The sequence below is a fragment of the Pygoscelis adeliae genome, unplaced genomic scaffold (assembly GCF_000699105.1).
Source record: "Pygoscelis adeliae isolate BGI_AS28 unplaced genomic scaffold, ASM69910v1 Scaffold108, whole genome shotgun sequence".
Classification (NCBI taxonomy): domain Eukaryota; kingdom Metazoa; phylum Chordata; class Aves; order Sphenisciformes; family Spheniscidae; genus Pygoscelis; species Pygoscelis adeliae.
The window spans coordinates 1818216-1831247 of record NW_008825498.1 but is presented as its reverse complement, the minus strand read 5'-3'; the positions used below and the strand labels follow the sequence as shown (position 1 = coordinate 1831247).

General features: G+C 40.0%; 1 protein-coding gene across 1 annotated transcript in view; it reads right to left on the bottom strand.

Annotated features, from left to right (window-relative positions):
* Window positions 1-626: 626 nt before the first annotated feature.
* Window positions 627-13032, bottom strand: part of ZCCHC10 (zinc finger, CCHC domain containing 10) — an 18062-nt gene continuing 5656 nt past the window's right edge. Inside the window, exons 2-5 of the mRNA XM_009331463.1 lie at window positions 12744-12870; window positions 9815-9976; window positions 6035-6076; window positions 627-2475 (exon numbers count right to left, since the gene is read on the bottom strand). Coding sequence (XP_009329738.1) covers window positions 2208-2475; window positions 6035-6076; window positions 9815-9976; window positions 12744-12870 — 599 coding nt within the window. The 3' untranslated portion in view covers window positions 627-2207. The remainder of the gene's footprint in view (window positions 2476-6034; window positions 6077-9814; window positions 9977-12743; window positions 12871-13032) is intronic.

The following is a 13032-nucleotide window of genomic DNA, read 5'->3' as shown; positions in this document are numbered from 1 at the left end:
AAGATCATCGAGGCCAACCGTCAACCCAACACCACCATGCCCACTAAACCATGTCCCTCAGCGCCTCATCTACCCGTCTTTTAAATACCTCCAGGGATGGTGACTCAACCACTTCCCTGGGCAGCCTGTTCCAATGCTTGACCACTCTTTCGGTAAAGAAATTTCTCCTCACATCCAGTCTAGGATAGCTGAGCCTTGATCCCCATCCACTCCCTTCTGAGCGACCGCCTGTCCCTCACCACCGTCCTCCTTCATAGCCGCACCGCTGCTGCCGCCCAGCTCTGCGCCAACCGAACCAAAGCCTCTCTTCTTCGTAGCCTGGGACCTCCACCCGGCTGGGCTCCACGCCCCTCTTCCAGCAGCCCCCCTGCAAGGAAGAGGTCACTGACAGCACGCCGACCGCCACGCCCGCTTCAGTCATCGCTCACGGCTTGCCGGAACCGTCCAGATGGCCCTAAACCCTGCGCTGTAAGAAGTCCTATATCCCAAAGGGCTTCCACACGCACGCTTTACTACTACTACGCCACTTACATTTGGATTTGCAGTTAGCATGAACTTAGCAACTACTGTTCAATAATTTATTAACTTTTCCCATTAAACGGTACATTCACTCAGGACGACTTAAAACAGTTTTCTGGTAATTTTATTTACAGTCTGCAGAGTGTTCTGTAAAACACTAATTATTACAGACTAAAACACACAACATACATATTTTCAAACATTTAAATAAGCACAGTTTATTCAAAAGTAATTCTACACACTACTTTTTCCATAAAAATATAAAAAATAGTTTAGTTACTATATTTTACCTAAACCAAGATATTTAAGAATTCTTCCACGTGTGATGCCCCATCCCCAAAAACGGGCACTCCAACGATAAGAAATTTAGGAGACTGCATCACAAATTAAAATACTAATGCCAACTGCTTCAATCCGCCAAAAGAACAAATAACTTTCAATTTGCAACCAGCAATACTTGTTCTGCAGTACGTTTGGATTTCACTTTTGTAGGGTTGTGGTTTTTTTTTCCACTAAATTGCTTCTCCCATGCCAGATTTTCACAGACACGTACACACTATTACGTAAAAATAATGGACTGATTATACTGCAGACTATAATGCCAGTCACCATGTGCCCGACAACACGGATTGGTAATCTTGCATTACACAACAATTTTTTGCAAAAATATCAAAAGGGAAACACTTTCCTTTGGGACCTCTATTTAAAGGCGACTCCTTTTCTTACTGAGCATCCAGTGAAAATAGCCTTTTTCCTATCTCCTTGAAAACAGTGCCCATTTTTGTTTGCTACTACTATTTCTCTGGTTTTACTGACCATATTCTGTATGGAAAGCTAATGGAGTTCTGAAAAACACCCACTCAAGCCCTTCTCTCGCTAGGATACATTTAATTTACAAAAAAAGGCACAAAGATGAAACTCCGAAGCAGCATCAGTCATAATTCTTCCACTGTGCACTGCTGCTCTTTCTTACACAGACACTGCTGCAAGAGACGCTCCGTGTCTCAGAAAAGACTACAAATACATGAGCTAAGGGAACAGGCGAGCTGTACTGTACAGAGGCTGTAGTCTTTTCAAGTAGTATATTCATCATTAACAAATGAACACTATTTAAAGTTTTACGTTGCAGTTAAGACTCGACCTGGAAGCATCAGGAAAAGCCGTCAGAAAAAAAAGCTCAGCAGCATATAATACATTTGTTAACAGTGAGATGGAAGGCCCTCTGTGTGCAACATTGTGCATTCAATTTCAACAATGACAGTGCTCTACAGCCAGCAGTGTAAAACTCTTGCTTCTACTAGTTTAGAGGATTTTCTAAATGTATGTGAAGCTGTCATAAACAGAGTAGTAGCATACGATGCACAGCATGATCTGCAATAAAAAGCTCTTGCTTTCCAGCATGTAAACATCCAGGTTACTGGACCTTAGCTCATATAAACAAATCTGATGATAGATTTTTGAACTAAAAAAGTAAAATTTTCCATCAAAGGATAAACCACAAAAATACTCTTTCAGTAAGTCTCACGTGCCATTTAATACCTTTCATGTCCTATGAACAACTACGCAAAACATTTAGAAAGTTTTAGCAGTAGAAATGTTGACCAGTTAAACTGTTTGGCAACCGTGTGCTCAAAACATCTTTGAAGAGCGTTATCATTCACTAAACAACAGTTCTAGACTCTACCACACTATTTCTTCTTCTTTTTCTTTGGCGGCTCATCATCAGAACTACTGTCTGTGCTGCTGCTGCTACTGCTGGAGGAACTAGAATCGGATTCGAACTCTGAAGAAGAGGAAGTACTACTCGAGGATGGAGAAGATGAGGAAGTAGAGGAGCTCTCATCACTGTCACTATCATCAGAAGAAGAAGAGGTAGAAGAATCTTCACTGTCAGATGAGGAATCGCTAGCCGAACTGGCGCTGCTACTGCTGCTGGAGCTGGTCACACTTTTAGATCTGAAAGAAAACAAACACACAGATGAGAACAGGCCTGCTAGAGACAGCATTCATTACACAGCGTTCTTTATACTGCGTCGTAATCCAAAGATCAATTGTGTGGTCTGAAAATTTCCAGGCCTGACAATCTAAGACAAATTCCTGTGCCCCACCGTGTCCTTCCAATTCTGAACAAATGCATTTTGGCCATTTGAGCAATGGCAGAGTGACACCATGTACATGAAGTAAGCCAAAACAGGACTACAGAAAAAGGCTAAGTTTGAAAGCTGGCAAGGATCTTGTTCATAGTAGTGACGAGTGTCTTTACTGACTTGGCTAAATAGAAGAACAAGGCTGCAGGAGAAGTATGAATGTCCTGCGCTACTAAAGTCTCGGGGAAAAATTAACAAACATCAGTTCCCTAGCGCACCACTGTAACGAGTGAAATTTTGGCAATGTAAAAGTCAGTGGAAGTTTCATCAGTGATTTCACAAATGTTAGAATTGTACTGAAATGGAAACTGTTCTTAGATTACTCCTGGCAAAAGAACCCAAATTACCTGCCACTACAGGATGCTTGTTTTCAGGGTTGGGGAGAAGGGGTGGAAACAGTCCAAGGAAAAGACTGAATTATGAACATGGAAAAGTGGATTTCTGTATCCTCTGCAATTTTTTTTTTTTTTTCCATTTTTAGCCCTTACTGAGGCTGTTGTTCTCAAGATCAAGGTCTCCGATTAAGGCAACAAAATTCCAAGAAAGTACAATTAAGTTCTCCCATAGATCTTCCTGCAAACAAAGTGTAAAGGTACTAATTCACCCTGCTTCCCACCAAGTCAACCAAACAGCATGCAAAAATGCTAGATGTAATAATGCAGAATCTTCCTTCCATTAGAAAATTAATGTAGTGGTTTTTATCAGAGGGTTTGGTTAAATACAACTCAGGGAATGCCTATGTTAAGGCTACTGGAGAAAGAGCAATGTTTTTTCATCGTATCAGCCATGGTCATGTCAGCTGACAAATCTAGATGCGTGTAGGAACCTAGAACTTCTAGGAACCTCTGAAGTTTTTATAATACATCTGTAATCTGTTACCTCTGTGCGTGCAGACACAATGGCTATTTATTAAAGACAAATCCATAAGGATTAAATACAGACTTATTGTTGGTGAAAAACTAGTCATAAGATGAGGAAAACCCCCCAAAAAAAAAGGACTAGTAGTTTAAATCCAAAGAGTTTCATTAGGTGTGCAGACCCATTCATATGGACAAGAATCAGAGGATCCCCTAAATGATAACATTGACTGAACTTTCTTTTCCTAATCACCTTTCACAGAAGCCATAAAAGCAGTCCATGGACCTCCACTATTTATCTTATAATCTGAAACATCAGAATATAACACTTAATACTGCTTCTCCTAGAGGAAAGCAATAGCTAGATCTATGAGAGAAGAAACAAGCAGATACTTGTTTTCAGGTGATGCAATACATGGCCGGTTGGTAGTTACAGCAGGAGGATGGAGATGGGAGCAAGTAAAATTCACCTTGTCCTAATCAGGTAATGTGACAACCCAGATGCTGCAGGCTGGCAGATCTGAGATCTTTGGGTCTACTACACCACTGTAAAAGTACAACATTTCTCCAGCAAACAAGCATTCATTCTCCTCAAAATAAGTTCACAAATGTTAGTATCTTGCGTGATTCCATGCGCCAATCGTGGAACAACTGCTGCATTTTGTAACACGTGCTATCACCCCTCTCTGAGACTTTTTGTCCTTTCTAATTCTATTGCAATCATCTAACAACCCCAGGTGATTTTAAACTTGCTGCTTAAAACAAATCTACAGTTTTGGGCACAGTCACAGCTGGGTGCCTAAAGAAACAAGTGAATTAAGAGATGATTTTACCCTTCAGACAGGTAGATTTATACGTGATCCAAGCGTGAAGTGGGCTTTCAATTAATACCCAAAGTATGCCGTATGGGAACGCTGAAGCCAACATGCACCCAGAAGACAGCTCTGTGTCACCTGAGGTCACAAGATTGTACAACAGCTCTTTTGCCTGTTCCTGTTTTTCTGGTTAAGCCTGTAGCTTACTTATTACTGTTTATGTAAAAACAAACATACACTATGTAAAAGGTTAGTGCTGACTACTGCCAGAACCCTAACTTTTGCATTTGCTTTTTTAAATCTGGAGCTTATATATTCAATGGTAATGCTTCACTGAATTTTCCGCATTTAATTCTTCCTGTATCATAATAAAACTATAAATAGCAAATGATCTGGAAAGGAATTTATATTGATGGATTCGGTGCTTGCACAAAAACAGGACAACAACCCCAACCTAGAAGAGTGTTAAAATTCTAAGGAAATAGTGACCAAACCACCCTCTCCCCCATAAATCCTTTTCCTCTTTCCATTTTTGCATTCGTTTAGAGCCTAAATACTCTGACAATCATTATGCCAAGTAGAAGACTGCAGCATACGAGAAAACTGAGGCAGGAAGAGGTCCGAACTACCTTGTTTAGAAATCAGTTAATTTATGATCTCACTAGTCTTAAGTAACTCCAACAATAAATGGACACTACTGAGAAAGGAGCCTTTGATAAAACATATTCTGATGATAGAACTAGGACACTCACCAAGAATTATTCCAATAAAGCCACATTCCACAAGATAGCCTAAAATAAAGGCATGTTTTAAAAAAAACTGCTGTGGCTTATTTAATGACTGCCACGCAAAACAAAAGGCCTAGTCTTTAAAAATCTTCTGAAAACTGTTTCTAGAAGATCAGATTTAGAGACAGAGGACAGTCAGCTAAATGCAGGGATAATGAGGCTATTACTGTAGAGACATCCCCCGTAAGTAACACTCATAACGTGATTAGCAGGAGTATTACAATCAGGGTTCTCGCTGCTCCTGAAAGGGTTCTGCTAACAAAGACAGAAACGGATCGCGGATTCCCAAGCAAACGTTACTGCAAAGTGAAGTAGAAATAATGCCAAAGAGAGAGTTCTTGGCTCAAATTAGTACTTGGGGCGAGGAGGGAGGGGCGATGTAGTTCCTGGATTTTCTTTTGATCTGGCATTGGAGTTTTTTTGTTTGGTTTTGGGGTTGGGTTTTTTTTTAGATGCTTTATTTCATTCTCTAGACAAAGCTTCAGAGAGAGACAGCTGCTACGAGAAGGGAATGAAAACAACAAAAGGAAGAGCAAGATGGGTAGGTGGAGCAATTACAGACTAGAAAACAGTATGCCATTCTTGCACAATGGTTTAAAATACACTTGATGAACTTCGAGGCAGAAATAGGAAGATTTTTATTATTAAAGCAATATCATGTAGAGATAGGACAATCAGTAGAGAGAAAAGCAGAGGACAAAGAATTGAGAGTTTTTGGACAGGGAGGAGTAGAAATACTCCAAATGTCTGTCATACAAATGCCTGTAACAGGCTAAAAGCAGTAAAATCAAAACTATATTTGCAATGTTGACTTTCCCCACACACCCCTTCCAAACTGCCTGCCGCAATACCCCGTGCAAGATCACACACTGAAACAGCTGCACAATTTGTCATCGTTCCCCACATACCTTTTTTTCTTGGTCTTCCTTTCTGCAGTACTTTCTCCAGTGCTAATTAAGGGGGAGAAAAACAATGGCTTTGATTAATGCAGTAGGAAAATTAAATAAACAGCAGCACAGCAGAGCTGAGTTTAATATTAGAAAACTGGTGTCCCACTGGCAGAGCCCCGCACCGCCCAAAGTTCATTTGGCATCTATTTTCAGTCACTACAATAAACCAGAAAAACAACTATACCTGCAAATCAGGAAAGAAAAAAAAGCAGCAATTCACCTCTAATTTTCCATGTTAAGTATGCTTTACTCTTCTCTTTTCTTCATATTATATGGACAACAGCATTTTGGGATGGGAAAAGCAGAGGAGATAAGGATACCAAAAAAGTTCTGTGTGCCTATATTATTATTCAGCAATAACTGAATTGATTGAAATAAAGGGTAAAATACTGAATTAGTCTGTAGCTTTCGCCACGTATTTCTTTCAAGTACAAAAAGACACAGAACAATCTATTTATATTGATGCTTTCCAGCTATTCATCTTTCAGATTCCCATGTATTCATACACTCACAGAAAGCTTTAGTAGTAAATGACACAGAATAAAGCTTCTTTTAACAAAACACTAAGGCTTTTTTTTTTTTAAAACCAGTCTTCATTTCTGGATTTTTTTTTTTTTAAGAAAATAAAATTCTTTCAGTCAAACATACCAGTCGCATGCTCTTCTCAATCCATTGCAGATATATAGCACATAATTCAACCTGGAACGTACATGTGATTAAAGTAGTCCCTCATCATATACTTACAACAGGCTTAATGTGCCACTGATTTATGAGGAAGTTGTACGTTCTTTCATGAACCAGGATACTTTTTCCTCAACTGAAACCTACTATTGGAAGCCATCTTAAATACACAGAAACAAAAGTAAAAACCTCAAATATATTTCATTTAGAAATTAGACAGCAGTATGTGTTGATAAAGGCTCCAGAAAATGGTAGAAAGAAGAAGAAAGAAGAAAGCGTTAAGTGTAAACGATACTGTATTTCAGTAAGAGTACTCAATGCCATTTGTATGCCAGAAAAATGAGATTTTTCAACTTTATTTTCATACGTATGGTATGAAAATATTATAATCACACACAAGAGTTTTCCACACTCCCCACAATCTCCTGTGGGCAAGAGGAAGATTCACTGATCTCCAAATTATAATCCCTCCTGTATTGTTGAATGCTGTTAATATTTGTATTATTAAGGCCTATACCCTTACCACAGGCAACCAGGTGTTTCACAGGTAAGAGAAGTCACTGCAAGTAAACAGAATTAGGCCCCAAAGCACCTTTCAGAAGACGGGACCTAATTCAGCATGGGAGTAATCCGGGCTGCCGTGGCACACGTCTATGCCTCCCTCTAGCGTTTAATGTATGGATAAGTATAGGAGTTCACTACTCCATGGAACTACACAGCTGAGAGGGGTCAATCCCCTGCAGATCAAGCAGATCCCCTTCATGACACTTGGTCGTTTTCCCTGTGGCACCACACCGTCTTCAGAACCATAAATAAGAGACAGGCATCCTGGTTTTGGTTCAATGCGGTAACATCACTAAGGAAGAAGCATTTTCTCACCTTTCCTCCCCTCCCAACTCCCACTCTAGGATGGGCAAGCAGTGGGCTTTACTGACGCCAGTAAGGGCAATTCCATAATGTCCATCAGAATCGTGGGGTCAACACTGGGCAAACAGAAGGATCCTGGAACAACTGCTGAAATGAGTTAATGCTGAAAAATCTTGCATGTGGTTGTCAAAAAGTAAATATTAACTTTATTAGACTATGTTTGCCTTCTGGTTAAAGATTCATTATTAGATCTTTAATGATGACGATACGAGTACTCTGAAGCAGACCCGTAGGATACCCAACTTCTCTGCAGACAAGAAATAACCTTCCGAAGCAAGCTATGCAAAAAGTAAAAGTGTGACCTGGGAAGTTGTTCTTTTCCATGAAGAATAAGCTTCATCCTCGAAAGCACAACATTGGCATCTAAGGAACTGGATACCTCATGGCACAGTGAAGGAGCTTCAGAGAGCTTATGATTATATAACTGCTACGATTCCAGCCCAATTTAACCAGGATTAAAAACTGTTTCCATCTAAGGATTACTCAGTCCTCCTTTTATGAGATGACTTTTCACACCACATACCCCTCGCGCTGTGGACCGTTAGGCTTACAGCTCAAAAAACTCCTTTCATGACAGACGCTGGACAGTCCTGTAACCCCTATATAAAATTATCCCATACACAGACTCAAGCACAATGGGCAGGCAACAAGCAATTTTACACTCAATTCACTATCCTCCAATGTTAACCTGCAGAATTCAACAGAAATAGGGCAAAAAAGGAACAAGGAAGTAATCTGAGTCTTAAACTCAGTCTTTGTCTTAAAAATCTTGAGTCTCTGAAGAACAACTCTTCCAAACGCTGCCTCCACATGGAGCAAGTTTTAGAGCCTAAGCACTCCTGATTTCTCATCTACAATACTAGGGGATTACAATTGCTTCAGAATTACTCATTGGATCAAAATTAACACCAAAATCAAACATTTTATGTCACTCTTAACACAAGCTAATGGGCTTCCACTTAAGTCAGCATTTCAGCGCTTTGATTCGTATCGCTGCCTCAGTTGAAACAGCTGACGAAGTCAAATCAGACTTCTCTGCCAGAAGTTACCACCCATTTTCTTTCCCCATTAAGATAACAGAGCAAAAGATGTGAACACTCTTCCATAACTCACATCCTGGCAGCAGCAATGACCTACAGCCAACATACTGAGCTGCAAGTGGCAGCAACAGAAGATATGTTTCCAAATCCTCAACAATTTTAGCTGCAATGGCTGTAAATGATACTGTCCCTCAGCGGGGCCGAGGCAGCAACTCTTCAGCTACCATAACTAAATTTCAGTTGCAATGGCAGAACAGAGACCCTCATGCGTAGGAATTTCATGGAAAACTAACGTGCTACATTATTTTTCTCTCTGTCATCTGGAGTTGCTTGTTAAAACAACTATTAAACTTGGGGGAAGCCTTACAGTCTACTCAGAGAGCAAAGTGGAAAGGAAATCACATTCTAAGCAAAATTCTGCATTTGTGTATTTTTCTGTTCAGCTGCAGGTATCTTTCACTTTCTCAAATGTCAAAAAGGGAAATAATTATGCAATTCAGTGAGATGTTTTTACTTTACACTTCAGAGTTAAAAACATCTGATAATCCAACTCTCATTCACCTGTTTAACTGTTACAGCTCATAATGAGCAGTATACAGGAGCTGTGCTGGCACAGATCCACTGTCAGGTCATACCCAGAAGACCAGGCTGTAACGGCACAGTCTAACAGCAAACCCAAACAGAAGTGAAAGAATTGCTTCTTTGTTATAAATACATTTACAGTCTTCACACCAACCTGCTTGTACTAGCACACAAACATGAAACCAAGTAAGCAAGGAATTCGGGAAACAGTATTCCGCTACAAAAAAACTCCAACTGTTTTAACTTTAGCTTAGTGCACTTTTTTGTTTCAGACAGGCCAAAAAAGTATATTTCAGATGAGCAGGTGTTAATGAACAACATTTTAATTTTGTGGGACCTGAGTGTACATATTCCACCTAACATACAAACCGGCTCTAATATTAAGCAAGCATCACAGAATCTGGAAGAAAAGATGACAGTAAACGGTCTAGGACACCATCTTTCCCACCCACCCACAAAAATTACCTTTTCATTAATAAACTAGACATTTTCATTCTGCCACTCTTACCTTTGTTGCAGTAATAGTCGCTTTTCTTTTTCTTTAAGAATTTTCGCTAATTGAGCCGTCCTCGAAGGTCTATGCAGGTATTTTCTCTTCCCTGTACATTCATACGTCCAGTGTCCAAACTCTAAACATTTTTGACATCTTACATGCTGCTTGTTTGCCTCCCTATAAAAATGCAGAATTGCTTAAGTGACCGATTCCAAGTCTGTTCTACCTATTGAACAAAGTTGTTGTATGGTTTTTTTTTTTAATCAGACAGATTCTTAACAGCATACGTAGTTATGATTAAACCAGACTGACATTCATGGGTGCTTCAGCAATTATACATCTTAAATCAGGACATGAACAGTAACAGAATTTAGGCAAATACATTTCCATTTATTAAAATATTCTCATATCAACTATTTATGAAAGAGAACAAAGACTTTTGCTCTATTCCAGAGCTTCAGCTTAAGCCTTCTTCTGCTTAAGCAGCGAATGCTGAACTACTGGCATCGACTGTCACCACACTCCTCAACCCCACCTGAATTTCACTTTCAGTTTTACACTAGCTGCTGGTTAGCCTACTGTGCAGTCTTCCCCCACTCTGAAGATTCCATAATTTCCCACCCTCTTCAGATACTGTAAACAAACATTTTGAAAAACGCTACTAGGACCACTCTCTGTCACGTCAGTGAACAAAGATTAATCCTACCACCAAAATCACATGTTGACCAACCTGATTAGCGCAGCTTTTAGCATTATAGGATGTAATTGTGCAACAGTTATTGGGAATGATTACACTGCATACAATTTGTTACTATCCAATAACCGCACACAGTTCTAGCTTGCTTCAGATAAGTAATTGAAATTATGTTTTAGAACACTCTCAGCAAAAAGCAGGCAGTTTAATTTCCAAATCCCAGAATTTAACACAAGTACCAAACTGACAAATTCTCAGCGACAGATTAGGATTCTGAGCAAGTAAAACAGAGATGACCTTAGCTGTAGCTTATCTGAATTTACTAGGATTCATTAAAGGCTGGCAGAAGGTTTGTCATAAGACCAATCAGATTCTTGCTCCCTTTGTGCAATGTAAATCAAGCAAGACTTCACTTACTACTCTGTACCATCCAAATACCTGAAGTATTTAGTGAGCATTTTACATCCACATTTCAGTTTTCACACTGTGGTAAAATCCTTTGATCATTTTTAGAAGCCAGTTAAGGAAGAAAACTCATATTTTCATATTCTAGCTCTTACCCCACGATTCTGAAGATTTGCAAAAGCTGTTTTGCTGTCGTCTCACAGACACCCTCCTCCTTTACAAATAACGAAACTCACACAGCGGTCAAGTGACTCAACTCAAGGTCAGAATCACAAATCAGTTTTAGAGCCAGGACTGAAATTGGGACTTCGTAGCTCCCGGACAGTTCACTGCAGCTGCTGTAACTTATTTCCACCTTCTATGATTTTTTGCAAACACCAAAATACTAATTTTTCAAGGCCAGCCCACCTAAACTATCTGAAATTAACAGCCCTGGCTTAACTAGGAGGAGGCTCCTAGACTGTTCATTTAGTATTCAGAGAGCATAAAGTGACAGGCCAGTAGCGAGCATTTTTCTCTGAAAAGGAGTGTTGCTTTTCAAGGCAAGGTGTGAATTGCTTCTCTTTCAACTCTAGCCATCACCTTTTGTGACAGTTCTACTGTATCTTGAAGGGAATCTTGTTCTGAATATCCATCACTTTTTCAATGCAAAGAGTTTTTGGCTTCATAGTCTAGCCTTAGAAATACTAATCTAAATCAGCACTAGAAAACTAATTAAACTTGCAACCTACGCTGCACAATTAACTCAGACTTGAACAGGAAGAAGTACATCTGGTAATGAACAAAAAAAACCCACCATCTTTGAATGGTTTGCTTTGTCTTGCCTTGGACTTCTGGCTCTGCCACAAGAGTTATAAGCAGAATGACGATACTCCCTCCTCTTCATCAACATACAAACCCAGAAAAGTGAATGTTTTCCTATCTCAAACTAGTCCAGACCTGTCTCCACAGGAACAGAATGGAAGTTTAAAGCAACAATAACATAACTCCGTGTTTCCAGCGTTTTAGTACTACTCACATGACCAGGGCAGACAATTCTATGCAAGCTAAAATGATAAGATCAAGCCCTAAAAGCAATATAAGTAATTACCAGGAAATCAGATCAAAATAGCTCAACAACTACAGAACTATAAATACCACGTCAGCACTAACAAGCTTTAACACTAATGAAAAGCACGAGACTGAAGTAAACCTTGAACAGGAATCAATGACCACAACCTAGAAGCAAAGGCTAGCAGATGTACAAGTCAGCATATACCCACCAAGCACACGGAGACACAATAAGAAGTGTAAGAAGTCATTCCTTGACTCATAATAAAATAGCGGCTTAAAAGAACAAGTATTCCATGAGTACTTTGAAATTTCGAGTTACTTTTCATTGGAAAATAGGAAAGCAATTACACTGAACAATAAAAAAGGAGAGGGACTGCAGAAGTCACCCGTATTCTATCTAAATCTTACGATCAGACAGAAAACCAAACACACTCCAAAAAATTAAATACAAGAAAGAAATCATTCTAAAGAAGAAAAAAAATCCAAACCAACAAACAAATGAAAAGCCAACACAAGAAATACAGGAGAGTGGAACACAGGCATTTGCTGCGCTTAACATAAACAAGCAAAACTGACGGCTTTTCCTCATTTCAGTGTTTGGTATCAGGTCCCCTTGGTACTGAGAGAGTTACTTGAACGCAATAGCCATATCTCAGTAAAGGCCGCTTGCTTTCTTTTCTTTTTTTTTTTTGCCTCTCTCTTACAGTTCTGTAAACATATTGTAACACGAACCTAGAACTTATTTTTTCTTAACCTGACTGCTGACAGCCTGCGATGAAGACCATCGAATACCTGCATCGCAGGATCTTACACGCTCCCCTGAAAACTACGGCATGCCGACACCCGTGAGGTGAGCCTTTGCCCAAAACGCTGCTGACGAGCGCGAACACCCACAGCGAAAGCCTGAAGACCTCCTCTCCTTTTCCACAATCCTGCTTTCATGCCCGTCATTCCACTGCAGCGACGTCACTAACCGGGTCACCACAGCCGTATTTCGGGGCGGTTTCCTTACGGCCGAGCAGCACCCTGCCTCGGACGGGCAGCACCTGCGAGGAGGGGGCCCCGCACCCTCAGAAAGCGC